The sequence below is a fragment of the Mobula birostris genome, chromosome 1 (genome assembly GCF_030028105.1).
Source record: "Mobula birostris isolate sMobBir1 chromosome 1, sMobBir1.hap1, whole genome shotgun sequence".
Lineage (NCBI taxonomy): Eukaryota > Metazoa > Chordata > Chondrichthyes > Myliobatiformes > Myliobatidae > Mobula > Mobula birostris.
Genome location: NC_092370.1, coordinates 50,512,820 through 50,530,334, shown reverse-complemented (window position 1 = coordinate 50,530,334; position 17,515 = coordinate 50,512,820). Strand labels below are relative to the sequence as shown.

At 42.4% G+C, this 17,515-nt stretch overlaps 1 protein-coding gene across 4 annotated transcripts in view; it reads right to left on the bottom strand.

Moving 5' to 3' along the window:
- Window positions 1–17,515, bottom strand: part of LOC140196191 (peroxidasin homolog) — a 569,369-nt gene that overhangs the window by 64,365 nt on the left and 487,489 nt on the right. For all 4 annotated transcript variants that reach the window (XM_072254973.1, XM_072254982.1, XM_072254999.1 and 1 more), the window contains one exon: window positions 6,267–6,401. In XM_072254973.1, coding sequence (XP_072111074.1) covers window positions 6,267–6,401 — 135 coding nt within the window. The remainder of the gene's footprint in view (window positions 1–6,266; window positions 6,402–17,515) is intronic.

Below are 17,515 nucleotides of genomic sequence, written 5' to 3'. Positions count from 1 at the left end.
GGATGTGGCAAAGTTGTTTCCCATGTTGGGGGAGTCTAGTACAAGACGGCATGACTTTAAGATTGAACATTCAGAACAGAGATGCAAGGAAATTTTTTTAGCCAGAGGGTGGTGAATCTATGGAATTTGTTGCCATGGGCAGCAGTGGATGCCAAGCCATTGGGTATATTGAAGGCAGAGATTGATAGGTATCTGAGTAGCCAGGGCATCAAAGGTTATGGTGAGAAGGCGGGGGAGTGGGACTAAATGGGAGAATGGATCAGCTAATGACAAAATGGCGGAGCAGACTCGATGGTCCGAATGGCCGACTTCTGCTCCTTTGTCTTATGGTCTTATGGTCTACCACTTAAATCATACTAACTGGCCTATAATTTCCTTTCTTCTGCAACCCTCCCCCCAACCCCCCGCCTTCTTAAAGTGTGGAGTAACATTTGAAATTTTCCAGTCCTTCACAACCATTCCAGTATATAGCTGTTCTTGAAAGATCATTACTAATGTCTCTACAATCCTTTCAGCTACTTCTTTTGGAATCCTGGCATATAGTCCATCTGGTCCACATAACTTATCAACCTTTAGACCTTTCAGCTTCCTAAGCACCTTCTCCTCAGTAAGAACAACCGCACCCAGAACTGCCCCCTGACATTCTCGAATTTCTGACAATCCGGTGTCTTTCACGTGGAAGACTGATGCAAAGTACTTATTGAGTTCATCCGCCATTTCTTTGTCCACCCATTACGCCATTTCCCAGTGGTTCAATATCCACTCATGCCTCTATCTTTTACGCTTTATACATCTTTTAAAAATGTTGTATCCTCCTTGATATCGTTGATTAGTTATCATTATATTTCATCTTTAGTCTTCATGCTGCAGGCTCTATTTTGAATTAATTCAGAGGAATAAATGTTGAAGTAAATAAGATTGTAAAGGGTCTAACAGGATTGATGTTGAGGAGTTGACTAAAGAGTCTGAAAGTTTGATATCGTAGAGCACAGTACAGAGTCTATAGGAGATAATTTTATGACTTAAGTCTGGAGGAATTTCTTCACTCTGAGCGCTAAAAACAGCAAACCTCTCTACCTCCCAGAGTTTTGGATGTTCTGTTCTTGAGCATATTCAAGGCAAAAACTAATACTTTTTTTGAAATTAAGAAGTTTCAGAGAAAATATGGATTTATGAGGAAAAAGATAATCCGGAGTTCATGTGACTTTCTCCAGTGCCTAATTCTAATTAATAACAGGTCAAGATGAACTTGTGAATACCATCAGCATCTGTCCAAAGAAAGGTTGTTATCAATGAGTTTGATGGAGTTGATACTGAGTCCAAAGGTTTATGTAGTATCCATTGAAAATTACTGGGATAGAAATGTAGATTATGAGGACACTCAGTCCTCATTTATTGTCATTTAAAAATGCATGCATTAAAAAATGATACAATGTACCTCCAGAATGATATCACAAGAAACACAGGACAAACCAAGACTAAAACTGACAAAATCACATAATTATAACATATAGTTACAACAGTGCAAAGCAATACCGTAGTTTGATAAAGAGCAGACCATGGGAACGGTAAAAAATAGTCTTAAGGTCCCGATAGCCTCATCATCTCACGCAGGCAGGGAGAAACATAGAAGGGAGAAGAGAGAAGGGAGAAATTCTCCCTGCCATGAACCTCCAAGCGCCGCAAACATGCCGATGCAGCACCATTGGAAGCACCTGACCACAGCGGACTCTGAGTCCATCCGAAAACTTCGAGCCTCCGACCAGCCCTTCGACACCGAGCACCGAGCACCATCCTCTACCGAGCGCTTCGACCCTGCCCTGGCCGCTGAGCAACAAGCAAAGCCGAGGGCTCGGGGCCTTCCCCTCCGGAGATTCTGGACCACACAGTAGCAGCAGCAGCGAAGTAGGCATTTCAGAAGTTTCACCAGATGTTCCTCAATACTCTCCCGTCCGTCTCCATCAAGTCAGGATTGTGCACGGCACCCTACTTGACAAATAACAGACATCACCACCAGAGTGTCCACTGCGAGCTGCGTCGCGCCACCATCTTCTCCTCTCCTCTTGCATTACTTGTGCTAATTACATGATATTATAGCAAATGTGACTTGTTTTGAAAATATGTTGCAATAACTTCAGTTGGAATTAACTTCAGAATTGAAGTATATCATATAGCTGCTACTCTATTGTGTAGCACGGAGAATTGGGGATGATCTGTACTGACTGATTGTAATCTGCATAGGCACTCTAAGAATTCCCTACTTTGGGATTTCTTGCCTTCACTGTCAAATATCTGTAAATATTGCTGTTATCTTCACCAACAACACTTTCTGAAAGCTCATAAACAATTAATGGAATGATTACTGCATATATTCTTGATTCTGTTACAATTTCTGAGGCATCCCTTTTAACCTCACTCAAGCTCTAACTCACAAAGTGCTGGAACAACTCGGCAGGCCAGGCAGCATCTATGGAAGAGAGTACAGTTGACATTTCGGGCCAAGACCCTTCATCAAGACCAGAGATAAAAAGATCAGAAGTCAGATTAAGAGAGGGAGAAACACAGGGTGACAGGTGAAACAGGGAGGTAGAGGGGTGAAGCAAAGAGCAGGGAAATTGATTTTTGAAAGAGATACAGGCTGGAGAAGAAGGAATCTAATAGGAGATGACAAAAGGCCCTGGAAGAAAGGGAAGTCGGGGGGCGTTAGCACCAGTGGGAGGCAAGGAGCTAAGGTCAGAGAGGGAAAAAGGGATGGGGACTGGTGAAGATGAGGGGGCATTACTGGAAATTCCAGAAAAGTTTATCCCCCGTAGTTCACTCCCTTCCCACTGACATCCACGACATTTCACACGCTCTGGATCTTTTCCCTATACACCACTAGGAAGGCCTCAAAGCTCTCCATTTCTTTCTGGACACCAAACCCAACCAGTTCCCCTCCACCAACACTCTCCTCTGTCTAGCAGAACTTGCCCTCACTTTTAACAGTTTCTCTTTTGGCTCCTCCCACTTCCTTCAAACAAAAGGCATAGCCATGAGCACTCGCATGGTGCATGGGTCCCAGCTATGCGTGACTTTATGTCGGCTCCATGGAACAGACTATGTTCCAAGGCTACACTGGTGGCCGGCCCCAACTTTTTCCTCGCTACATCAACGACTGCTTTGGCGCTGCTTCCTGCGCTCATGCGGAACTCGTCGACTTCAGCAACTTTGCCTCCAACTTTTACCCTGGCCTCATATTTACTTGGTCCATTTCCGACACTCCCTCTGCTTTCTCGATCTCTCTGTCTCTATCTCTGGAGACAGCTTATCTACTGATGTCTACTTTAAACCCACAGACCCTCACATCTACCAGTACTATATCTCTTCCAACCCCGTTACTTGTAAAAACCCCATCCCCTTCTCTGAATTCCTCCATCTCTGCTGTATCTGCTCTCAGGATGAGGCTTTTCATTCTAGAATGAAGGAGATGTCCTCCTTCTTTAAAGAAAGGGACTTCCCTTCCTCCACCATCAACGCTGCCCTCAACCATATCTCTTCCCTTTCACACATGTCTGCTCTCAAACATGAGGAAATCTGCAGATGCTGGAAATTCAAGCCACACACATCAAAGTTGCTGGTGAATGCAGCAGGCCAGGCAGCATCTCTAGGAAGAGGTACAGTCGATGTTTCGGGCTGAGACCCTTCATCAGGACTAACTGAAATAAGAGCTAGTAAGAGATTTGAAAGTAGGAGGGGGAGGGCTGGAGCCAAGAGCTGGACTGGTGATTGGCAAAAGGGATATGAGAGGATCATGGGACAGGAGGCCTAGGGAGAAAGAAAAGGAGGAGGGGGGGAAATCCAGAGGATGGGCAAGGGGTATAGTGACAGGGACAGAGGGAGAAAAAGGAGAGATAGAAGAAGAAAAAGAATGTGTGTATATAAATAAGTAACGGATGGGGTACGAGGGGGAGGTGGGGCATTAGTGGAAGTCTGAGAAGTCAATGTCTGCTAATGCCCCACCTCCCCCTCGTACTCCATCCGTTATTTATTTATATACACACATTCTTTTTCTCTCTCTCCTTTTTCTCCCTCTGTCCCTCTCACTATACCCCTTGCCCATCCTCTGGGTTTTTTCCTCCCCCTCCCCCTTTTCTTTCTCCCTAGGCCTCCTGTCCCATGATCCTCTAATATCCCTTCTGCCAATCAACTGTCCAGCTCTTGGCTCCATCCCTCCCCCTCCTGTCTTCTCCTATCATTTTGGATCTCCCCCTCCCCCTCCCACTTTCAAATCTCTTACTAGTTCTTCCTTCAGTTAGTCCTGACGAAGGGTCTCGGCCTGAAATGTCGACTGTACCTCTTCTTAGAGATGCTGCCTGGCCTGCTGCGCTCACCAGCAACTTTGATGTGTGTGTCTGCTCTCACCCCATTTTCCTTCCACCATTCCAGGGATAGTGTTCCTCTTGTCCTCACCTATCAACCCACCAGCCACCAGTCCGGCACATAATTCTCCGCAACTTCCGCCACCTCCACAGGATCCCACTACCAAATTCATCTTTCCCTCCCCCCCAACCCCACTTACTGCTTTCCGTAGGTACCGCTCCCTATGCAATTTCCGTGTCCATTTGTCCCTCCTCACTGATCTCTCTCCTGGCACGTACCCCTGCAAGTGGAAGAAGTGCTACACCTGCTCGTTCACTTCCACCCTCACTACCATTCAGGGCCCCAGTCAGTCCTACCAGGTGAGGTGACACTTCACCCATTAGTGTGATGGAGTCATATACTGTGTCCGGTGGCTGCTGTGTATGGGTGAGACACAACGTAGATTGGGAGGCCACTTCAACGAGCATCTACACTCTGTCCACCAGAAAAAGCGGGATCTCCCAGTGACCACCCATTTTAATTCCACTTCCTGTTCCCATTCCAATATGTCTATGAATGGGCTCCTCTACTGTCGCAATGAGGCCACACTTAGATTGGAGGAACAACACCTTATATTCTGTTTGGGTAGCCTCCAACCTGATGGCATGAATATCGATTTCTCAAACTTCCAGCGATGGCCCCCCACCACCTTCACCAGTTCCCATCCCCTTTTCCCTCTCTCTCCTTATCTCCTTGCCTGCCCATCACCTCCCTCTGGAGCTCCTCCCCCCCTTTTCTTTCTTCCATGGCCTTCTGTCCTCTCCTATTAGATTCCCCCTTCTCCAGCCCTGTATCTCTTTCACTAACCAACTTTCCAGCTCTTTACTTCACCCCTCCCCTTCCGGATTCACATATCACCTTGTGTTTCTCCCTTCCCTCCCCACACTTTCTCACTCCACTTATCATCTTATGTATCCTTCTTTGTATCTTATGTATCTTTCTTTTCTCGTCTTGATGCGGCGTCTCAGCCTGAAACGCTGACTGTACTCTTTTCCATAGATGCTGTCTGGCCTGCTGAGATCCTCCAGCATTTTGGATTTCCAGCATCTGCAGATTTTCTCCTGTTCAACCTCTAACTCATTAATTTCTTATCTTCTGGTACTTTGAGCTGCTACAGGCGAAACATATTTCCCTCTATCCCTTCTATGTGGAACTGTCCAAGAGTGAGTTTCTCAAATTGAAGTTATCCTACTTCTTAACAAAGTGAAGTTGAGCACTGATATCATCCTATGTATAAACAAGAGTCAGGAGTGGAAACATCTCAGCCAACCACTTCTAAAAGTTCCTTTCAGTGCCATTCAGTGACAAAGCATATTCTGTTTCCTCCAACTTGACACACCTGCAGACCAATAGCTGAAGATAAGGAAAAGAGATATTTGGGTACTCAGTTCCATTTGAGCTTTTTGATAACTTTATAGTGCAAATTAAAAAAAAACGTACTCAACAGGTACTGGGATCTGTGAGGACAAAACTGAAGTTTAATATTTTAGATTGATGGTTTTTTTTATCTGAACTTAAAATTTGGCCTGTTTCAACAATCCTGATAAGAATTGCCACATGATAAAACATATCAATGGGCTGAGAATATTTTGTATGAAGTTATGATCAATACATAATCAAATACCAAAACTGATTCATACATATGCAAAAAGTGGGAAGACCATTTTTCTCACCCACTAATACTACACAGTGATTCCTGATAAATAAAAAAAGTAGCAAACAAATTTACACAAAAATAGTAACATGCAGTGCTTGAGAAGCACCTCAACTCCACTTGAAATGTATACAATTCAGTCATTTTATTGCTTTTATTGCTATCTTTAACTGTCTCATCAAGGTAAATACCTTCATTTAAAAGTGTCTCCTACCTGTCGCCATCTCGCAGTCTTTTAAACTGAGTTACAAATAAGCACATTAGGGTGGGCCCAACTCTTGTACCAGGAATTACATCTTCAACCATTAGTGCAGGCCACAGATCAATATTCTGTGGAGTACCATACAATCTGAAATAATAAAACAAAGTTTGGCATCACACTGTGTAATAAGTAACTGGTTGCATATTTCATACAACACACAGAAAAATATTTCATACAACAAACAGAAAAAATAAAACAGTTGGAGGCTGGTTTATCCCTTCATGACTGCTGTACCATCCAGTTATCTCAGTCCCACTTTCCTGAATTGCCACTGCATCCATCAATTCCCTTGCTATCCAAAAATGTATCAATTCACTACTCTGTTGGTAGGGAATTCCAAAGTTTCTTGACTTTTTGGCAAAAAGAATTGTTCTCACATCTCAGCCCTGATTGGTCACACCTGATTCTGAGGTTGTGTTCCCTGCTTCTAGGTGCACTGGCAAAAGAAATCAGAATCAGAATCAGGTTTATTATCACCGGCATGTGACGTGAAATTTGTAAACTTAGCAGCAGCGGTTCAATGCAATACATAATCTAGCACAGAGAAAAAAAAATAATACTAATAAATAAAACATAATAATAAATATACAAGTAAATCAATTATGTATATTGTATAGATTATTTAAAAATAAGCAAATACAGAAGTACTGTATATTTAAAAAAAGTGAGGTAGTGTCCAAAGCTTCAAAGTCCATTTAGGAATTGGGTGGCAGAGGGGAAGAAGCTGTTCCTGAATCGCTGAGTGTGTGCCTTCAGGCTTCTATATCTCCTACCTGATGGTAATGTGAGAAAAGGGCATGTCCTGGGTGCTGCAGGTCTTTAATAATGGACGCCGCCTTTCTGAGACACCGCTCCCTAAAGATGTCCTGGGTACTTTATAGGCTAGTGTGCAAGATGGAGCTGACTAGATTTACAACCTTCTGCAGCTTCTTTCGGTCTCGTGCAGTAGCCCCTCCATACCAGACAGTGATGCAGCCTGTCAGAATGCTCTCCGCGATACAACTATAGAAGTTTTTGAGTGTATTTGTTGTCATGCCAAATTGCTTCTAACTCCTAATAAAGCAGACATCCCACCTCTCCCGGAAGATCCGGGAGTCTCCCGCATATCGATAGTGGCTCCCTGACGCCCGGAAGTTACAGACAATATCCCGGAAGTAGATTTTTTTGAGAGGGAGAGGGAGAGCGAGCATCCTGATTGGTCTCTCTTCGTGCTAAGAGTGGTCCCCAACCACAGGGCCGTGAGGAAACAATATGATTTGGCGATATGAAACGATATGAGTCATTTGCACCTTTCCTCATTCCCTGTCACCCACTGTTGAACTTGAACGCACGCGAGGTCATTACGCACGCATCATCCATGTCAACGCGGGAAGAAGATCAACTCCTCGAGCTTGTAAATGACTGCGGGCTGCAAAGTTTGTTTGACATAACATCTCTACCGGCATTCTGGATCAAGGTCAAGGCTAAATATCCTGAGATAGCCATGACAGCACTGAAAACGTTGCTTCCATTTCCAACATCATATCGCTGCGAAGCAGAGTTTTCTGCAATGAATGCAACGAAAACTAAATTGCAGAATAGACTGGACATAAGGACCCCCCTTCGAGTATCGCTGCCTCCCATCACCCCTCGATGGGACCGTCTTGTTGCAGGGAAACAAGCCCAGGGCTCCCACTGATTCAGCGATATTGGTGTGTTGCAATGATTTTATATGTTCATCTGGGGAAAATATGCGCTGTGTGTTTAGTATCCAAATGTTATTTAAAATGTTATGATGCTATTGACTTATCACTTACATTCCGGTCGTGATTAACCCCCCCCGCCCCACCCAGTCGGCCGGTCCACAAGAATATTGTCAATATTATTAAACCGATCTGCGGTGCAAAAAATGTTGGGGACCCCTGCTAAGTAGACCTATCAGTTTTCCCTGTGGGCGGGCTTTACAGTCGACCTCAAAAATAATGACAATGTTGCTCACTGCACTGTTTGCAACAGTGACTTTTCTATTGCCCATGGTGGTTTAAAATGTAAAAGACATGTTGAAGTGAGTTTAACAGGTGTCATTAGAGCATAGCTAACGTTATTTAAACTAGCTGGCCAGCTGCTCAGGAGCTACGCTATTGACATCCTATGTGATGAGGCCAAACTCCCTGTAGACTTGCTTAAAGTTGTAATAGAATAAACATAATATAATATAATACAAGTACATATTTTAAAGTCACATTTGCTGCATATACCCAACTTGGGTAAACAAAACATCACTAAACAAAGTATTACATACACCCTTGGAGGTCGACGGGGGGGATAAGGGGTTGCGGGGGGGGGGGCATGGTGCTACCTCCCTGAAATGGTAGTGATACCTCCCTGAAATGAGCTTTTGCAGGGTGGGATGTCTGTTAAAGTATAGCTGCTATCTTGCCTTCTTTATGACTACATCAATATGTTGGGACCAGGTTAGATCCTCAGAGATCTTGACACCCAGGCACTTGAAGCTGTTCACTCTCTCCACTTCTGATCCCTCTATGAGGATTGGTATGTGTTCCTTCATCTTACCCTTCCTGAAGTCCACAATCAGCTCTTTCGTCTTACTGACATTGGAAACTTATCTCCACATCTATGCTGTCAATCTCTGTAAGATGTTTTTTAGTTTCATGAAACCACTTCTCATCTTTTCTCTGAATTGTAGAGAACATAAACTCAGCCTGCTCAGTTTCCTCTCTTTCTACAGTCCTCCACCCCTATATACTGTAGTTCAGTAATGCCAGTTATGTTTGCCTTTTTAGAGAAATCACATCTTGATTCAAGATGTTACACATTCATAGGCAGAAATAAAAGATCACTTTGAGGCTAAAATTAACACTTGGTGCTGTTAAATATCATGCAAGTATACCTGAAAAAACCTGAAATATCAGATGGGTTTCAATGTATTAGCAGCACTCTGAGGTACTGCTAATAGTTGGGAAGTAAGAATATAAGTTAAACAAATGATGAACTTTATTAAATAAAAACAGAGAAATACTGATTAAATTTGTTTACTTTCTCATGGCAGGCAATTGTTTTAAGCCTGTCCAATATGCAGAATATAATAATATGTACAGAGATCCGTTGATCACATGGTATACAGCCAGAATTACATATGCAGGCCATATAATCACGTGGCATTCTTACTCTTTTCCCATCTGACCAATGATTGATTCCATTATATAATTAATATATAATTAATTTGGGAAACATTGATAAATACCATCAATGTTTAAAATTTATTTCATTTTTATTTTTACTTTTTTAATCATATAAATCTTGATTAAATTGCAAGCAAAACCTAATCAGTTATTTTTCCTTACCTAGATATCCCACCATCTTGGATTTTTCAATAAGTTAAAAAGACACCAATGTAGACATTATAATAATAGGATTCCTTCAAATGCACCACATTCTACTTGTCTATGAGAACATTCAGACCCATTACATTATGAACAATATAATGTTTTGAAACTTCTTAGAATGTGTGGGTTAGTGCAGGGAAGTTTCAGTGGACCGAGAAAAGTTCAAGACTTCAACACAGGGCCAATGGATACATTAAATTTTTGAATTTTCAGCACAAGCTCTCGTAATGATAATTTTCATTATTTTCTTTCTCTCAGCAATGGTTTTCTCCTGAGAAAACTGACTACCAAAAAAGTTTTAAAAACACATGTAAAATAAACCTTTCATTCTTTTTCCGGAATTGTTTCCAGCTCCCAGAGGGTTCATGCTAATACATATTGGGAGAATCTCCACATGCAAGTTTGGGCTGGAGTGTCCAGGGAACAGCAGGCATAGCTGTTGTGGGTAACCACCTCAAGAATAATAATGGCAGACCCAGGGTTTCGAGTGAAGTTGTGGACTGTTTGTAAAAACATTAATAAAATATACAAAGATTTAAAAGATGCCTTCTCTGTATTTCTGCAAAAGTTATATACACATTCATTGCACAATTTGACCCCTGGATATTTGATTCTAAGAAACTTAAATTGATAATGAAATTCATATTGTGCAGTTTATTTTTATATTTTGTCAGTTAGTTTTTTTTTCCTGTTTCCCATGATTACCTTATTGTGCTCTGATCTGTTCTAAGCACATCTACCTCCGGAGTGGAACAGAACATTGATAACGTGATCATTATAAATAGAAGTAGAAGTCAGATGGAGAAGGTAATCCATTTATTGAGGAGAGTGAAAAAACTGTGGGCTTGGGGGAAAGATAACTGTTGAAGGATGGTAAGAGTAGTGGTAAGGATACATTGAAGGGAGGATTTTTATGATTTATGTCTTTTCTCTGCCTTCTACTACTTTGCCTATGAGAGGAATGGGCAGCCTTGATAACTGTGAATATCACAGGACATCTGTTGATATTTACAATCCTATTTTCAACAACTCATATCTAGACAAATAAAAATGATACACATCTCTTTCTATAAGACTTTTAACTGATCAGAATTAATTTTTGCATCAATTAAGGCATGTATTGAGAAAATCCTGGCCATGAATTTCCAACAGCATTATTTTGTCTAGTAACATTCTGTGTTATCATGCAGTAAATCTGGCAGTATCATCTTGAGTCCTGAACATTGTTCGAATGTACATTGTCTGAATTGCCTTGTGGTTTCACAGGGTCTGCCAGGCCTGCAGATTACCATTTGATAGGAATTGAAGTCTGTGCAAAAGCGTGATTTTTTTGTAAATCTTTGCTGGCTTTAGGTGAGGTGCCAGATGGAAGACAACAAATGAGCAATGTTTATTCAAGAAGGGTTAAGGGAATAAATTTGTCCAGTGCATCTAGCAACAGTAGCAGCAAGGTATTGGGGGGAAAAAGTCAATCCCGACGGATGAATGTAGAGAAGGGCAGGGCTGTCAGCTCATTGTTCCAGGATACCAGGATACCAATGTTACGGGCATGACAGAGGTACTGATAAGTGAGAAAGACATTGCATTTTTTGATAAGAGGGGAATAACTTATCAAATAGCAGTACTTAGAGAGGGCATTGCTGTGGGATTGGCCGGTGAGACTATATAGGTAGAACTTAGGACAAAAAGAGGAGAGTCAATTCCGTAGGGCTGGGTTAGAACTCCAACTCCCAACAGTCAGTGGAAACTTGAGGAGCAGGTAGAGAGAAATTCATTATAGCAGTAAGAATAATAGGGTTGTATCAACGGGAAATTTTTATTTCCCCCAATATTAGCAAGTTCATCCAGAAGGCCTGGAAGGGAGTGAACTTGAGAAACGTGTCCAATGACATTTACTGAGACAATATATAGAGGGCCCTATGCAGAACAGCCTAATATTGGATCTCCTCTTAAGGAATAAGGCAGGGCATTTAACTGAAGTGACAGATAGGGAGCTCTTTGGCTCTAGTGACCATAATTCCATTAGTTTTAAGATAATGATGGGAAAAAAATAGGAGAATGGGATTTCCTTTCTTCCATTGATACTGCCCTCACCTACATCTTCTCCATTTCCCGAGCACCTGTGATCTCCCCCTTACGGCCTTAATGGGGATTGAATTCCTCTTGTCCTCAGCTATCACCCTAGAGCCTCCACATCTATCACATCATTCTCCACAACTATCACCATCCTCAATGGGATCCTACCACCAAACAGATCTCTAGCTCCCCCCCCCCGCTTTCCACAAGGATCGCTCCCTCAGTGATTTCTTTGTCCATTCGTCCATTCCCACTCATCTCCCTCCTAACACACATTCCTGAAAGCAACAGAAACACTGTACTTTAGCCCATTCACCTCTCCTTACCTCCAGTCTTTCCAGGTGAGGTAACACTCCACCCCTGAATTAGTTGGGGGCAATTAGTAGTGTGATGTCAAGAGCCTGGGTGCGGTATATTGCTATTAAGGTGAAGGGTAATCTTGGCAGATTGAGAGACATTGAGACACTGGTCAAGTAAAAGGAAGCATGTATTCAGTTCAGGATCTCAAGGATGAGTGAATCTCTCGATGACTGGGTGCATCCTCAGATTTTATGAAAAGCTGGAGAAGCAATAGCAAAAAGCCTTGTGCAGATATTTACTCCATTATTTGCCATTGGTGAAGTTCCTGAACACTGGAAGGTGACAAATGCTGTTCCATTGTTCAAGAACGGTAGCAAGGAGGAACCTGAGAACTATAGGCCGGTCAGCCTGATATCAGTTAAGTTACTGGCAGGAATTCTAATGGACAAGATATACCAGCATTTGGATAGACAGAGTCTGATTAGAGGGAGCCAGGATAGTTTTGTATGTGGGAGATCATGTTTGATGAACCTTTTAAAATGTTTTTGAAGATATAACTGAAAGGATAAATGAGGATAGTGGATGTTGTCTTGGCATAGAACATAGAACAGTGTGACACGCAACACAGATGGAATTTAATGCAGGCAAGTGTGAGGTGTTGCACTTTGGAAGGACAAATTAGGGTAGGACTTACACAATGAGCAGTAGGGCACGGTGGTGGAGGCGGATACGATAGAGTCTGTTAAGAGACTCCTGGTCAGGTATATGGAGCTCAGAAAAATAGAGGGCTATGGGTAACCCTTGGTAATTTCTCAGGTAAGGACATATTCAGCACAGCTTTGTGGACTGAAGGGCTTGTATTGTGCTGCAGGTTTTCTATGTTTCTATGAGGCAGGATTTATGAGCATTTGGAGAGACAAAATCTGATTAGGGACAGTCAGCAAGGCTTTATCAAGGGCAGGTCATACCTTACGAATATGATTGAATTCTTTGAAGATGTAACAAAACACACTGATGAAGGTAGAGCAGTGGATGTAGTGTATATGGATTTCAGTAAGGCATTTGATAAGGTTCCCCATGTGAGACTTATTCAGAAAGTAATGAGGCATGGGATCCAAGGAGACCTTGCTTTGTGGATCCAAAAGTGGCTTGACCGCAGAAGGCAAAGGGTGGTTGTAGATGGTTTGTATTCTGCATGGAGGATGATGGTCAGTGGTATTCCACAGGGATCTGTTCAGGGACCCCTCCTCTTTATGATTTTTATAAATGACCTGGATAAGAAAGTAGAAGGGTGAGTTAGCAAACTTGCTGATGCTACAAAAGTTAGGGGTGTTGTGAATAGTCTGGAGCATTGTCAGATGTTACAGCAGGACACTGATAGGGTGCAGAACTGGGCTGAGAAGTGGCAGATGAGTTCAACCCAGACAAGTGTGAGGTGGTTCATTTTGGGAGGTCAAATTTGAAGAGAGAATGTAAGACTCTTGGCAGTGTGGAGAATCAGCGAGATCTTTGGGTTCATGTCCATAGGACACTCAAAGCTGCTGCGCGGGTTGACAGTGTTGTTAAGAAGGCGTATGGTGTGTTGGCCATCATCAACCATGGAATGGAGTTCAAGAGCCGAGAGGTAATGTTACAGCTACATAAGACCACACTTGGAGTGCTTTGTTTGGTTCTGGTCACCTCACTACAGGAAGGATGTGGATACCAAAGAGTTCAGAGATTTACAAGGATGTTGCCTGAATTGGAGTGCATGCTTTATGAGAATAGGTTGAGTGAACTTGGCTTTTTCTCCTTGGAGTGACAGAAGATGAGAGGTGACCTGATAGAGGTGTATAAGATGACGAGAGGCATTGATCGTGTGGATAGTCAGAGGATTTTTCCCAGGGCTGAAATGGCTAACACAAGGGGGCATGGTTTTAAGGTGCTTAGAAGTAGATACAAGAGGGATATCAGAGGTAAGTTTTTCACACAGAGAGTAGTGGGTGTGTGGAATGCATAGCTAGTGAAGGTGGTAGAGGCGGATATAATAAGGTCTTTAAGAGACTCTCAGATAGGTACATGGAGCTTAGAAGAATAGAGGGCTATTCAGCAGGGAAATTATAGTCAGCTTCTAGAGTAGGTTACATGGTTGGTGCAATATTTTGGGCTGAAGAGACCTGTAATGTGCTGTGGATTTTCTATGTGCTATGTTCTAAGCTACGAGCCCATGGTATGACAGGAAAGATTCTAGCATGGATAAAGCAGTAGCTTATTGGCAGGAGGCAAAGAGTGGGAATAAATGGAGCCTTTTCTAGTTAGCTGCTGGTGAAGAGTGATGTTCCACAAGGGTCTGTGCTGGGGCCAATTCTTCTTATGATATATGTCAATGATTTGGATAATGGAATTGATAGTTTTGTTGCAAAGTTTGCAGACAATATTAAGGTAGGTAGAGGGGCACATAGTTTTGAGGAAATAGGGAGGCTACAGAAGGACTTAGCAGATCTGGAGAATGAGCAAAGACATGTTAGACGGAATACAGTGTTGGGAAGTGTATGGTCATGCACTTTAGTAGATGAAATGAAAGGGTAGACTGTTTTCTAAATGTAGAGAAAATACAAAAATCTGAGGTGCAAAGGGACTTGGGATTCTTTGTGCAGGATTCCCTTAAGATTAATTTGCTTGTTAAGTCTGTGGTGAGGAAGGCAAATGCAAATGTTAGCATTCATTTCCGGAGGACTAGAATATGAAAGCAAAGATGTAACGTTGAGACTTTATAAAGCACTGGTGAGGCCTCACTTGGAATACTATGAGCAGTTTTGGGCCCCTCATCTTAAAAAGGATGTGCTGAAACTGGAGAGGGTTCAAAGAAGGTTCATGAAAATGATTCCAGGATTATCATATGATGACTGTTTGATGGCTCTGGGCCTGCATTCACTAGAATCCAGAAGAAAGAGGGGTGAGGTGACCTCAGTGAATCCTATCTAATGGTGAAAGACTTGATAGACTGGACATGGCGAAGATGTTTCCTATGGTGGGGAAGTCCAAGATCAGAGGACAAAGTCTCAGAATATAGGGGCATTCTTTTAGAACAGAGATGAATAGGAATTCCGTTAGGCAGAAGAATGAATCTCTGGAATTCAGTGCCACAAACAGCTGTGGAGGACAAGTATTTATCCATATTTAAGGCAGATGGGGATAGTTTCTTGATTAGTCATGGCATGGGGGGGGGGAAGCAGGAAATTGGGATTGAGAGGAAAAAATGGATCAGCCATGATGAAATGGCGGAGCAGATTCGTTTGGCCATATGACCTAATTCTGCTCCTATATCTTACGGTCTTATTGAGTGCAGGAGTTGGGATGTTATGTTGAACTTGTATAGATGCTGATGAGGCCTAACTTGAAGTGTGGTGTGCAGTGTTAGACACCCATGTACAGGACAGATATCAATAAGGTTGAAAGAGTGCAGAAAAAATTTACAAGGATGTCGCCAGGACTTGAGGACCTGAGTTATAGGGAAAGGTTGAATAGCTGAAGACTTTGTTACGTACAGCATGAAATAACAAGAGGAGATTAGATTGGAGTATACAAAATTTTGAGGGGTGTAGATAGGGTTAATGCAAGCATGTTTTTTCCATTGAAGTTGAGTAATACTAGAACTACAGGTCATTGGTTTATGAAGAATGATGAAATGTTTTAGGGGAACATGAGGAGGAAATTTTTCACTTAGAGGGTGGTGACAGTGTGGAACGAGCTGCCAGTGGAAGTGGTGGATGAAGATTTGATTATAATTTTTAAGAGAAATTTGGATAGGGACATAGATAGGAGGGCTATGGAGGGCTACAGTCCTGTTGCAAGTCGATGGGACTAGGAAGATTAATATTTGGGCATGGATTAGATGGGCTGAAGGACCTTTATCTTCAGCTGTAGTGTTCATTGGCTATATAAAAGCATAAACAGAAGAGATTCTGCAGATGTTATATATCCAGTGTGGTGTGCAGGGGGTGGTGGGGAACTCAGCAGGTTGGACAGCATCTGTGGAGAGAGGTAGGCAGTCAACATCTCAGGCCACGACCCTTCATCAGGACGAGAAAAGAAAGGGGAAGAAGCCAGAATAAGGAGGTGAGGGGAGTACAAATTGTCAGCTGACAGTTAAGACCAGGTGACGGGGAAGGAGGGTGGGTGGGTGGGTGATGGGTGGGTGTGAAGTAGGCAGCTGGGACTTGTAGAGATATAGGCGGCAGGTACGAAGTTGGCACTAGCTGTATGGACAATGTGGTTGGCATGAAGAGCCTGCATCAGCTTGTATTTCTCTATGACTCTACATTTAGAAAGAAAAGGATTATCAAAGACAATAAGCATGGATTGTTAGGGAGAGATCTTGTCTGAACAATTGGACTTTTTCTAAGGGGTAAAAAATTGTGTTGACAAGAACAATGCAGTAGATGAGGTCTACATATACTTCAGTCAGGCTTTTGACAAGGTATCACATAGGAGACAGGTCCAAAAAGTTATTGTTCATAGAATCCAAAGAAAGCTGGAAGACTGGACTCAAAATTAGTTTAATGATAGAGTGGTGGTGGAGGTTTGATTTGGGGTTGGAAGTCTGTGACCATTGATACATTACAGGAATCAGCAACAAGGAAAGTTACTGTTTGTCATATACATTAACTACTAAGCTGCAAGTGCAAGCAACTTGATGAGAAACCTTGTACATTGCAGGAAAATCATTGTTATTGATAAAAGTTAAGGGAAAAATTGTACAGAATGATAATGATCAGTTGGTAAAACAGGCAGAGAAATAGAAGATGGTGATGTGTTCTTGGGAGGACTAATAAGAATAGTCAATACACAGTGAATGATATGGCCCCTGAGAGTATTGAGGAATATAGATACTTCAGTGTATAGCTCCAAGGATCTCAGAAGGTGACAGCACTGGTAGATATTGTGGTGAAAAGTGCCCAAAGAAAGCATGCCTTCCTTACCAGTACACGGAATATAAAGGCATAGGTTCCATATAGCTTTATAAAACATTGTTTAGGCCACTCTTGGAGTATCGTACGCATTTCTGGTCCACAAAATAGTTGACACTTTCTCTTGCTAAATTACTAAAGCAGCTAGAATACAATCTTCTGTATGAGTTTGTCTGTTATGATGAGTTACTCCCACAGATGGGAATATTTTCTTTGGATTTACCAGAGTTGCGGTTGGTGTAGGTTATGGATCAAGTGTTGGGGTTGGTGCAGGTGAGTGTAGATAGCATGGACATAATGGGCTGAAGGGCCTGATCTATGCTGTATGAATTTTATGACTATGACTCCAGAACATACAGCCCCAGCTAAAAAATAGATTTGAAAGCTGTGTGAGAAGCAATGCAGAGTATACTGATTGCTAAGTGTCACTCTTTCACCATCGATGACAAAATCTGGCCCCCCATGAACTTTTTGGCTGCTTGCTTGAAAT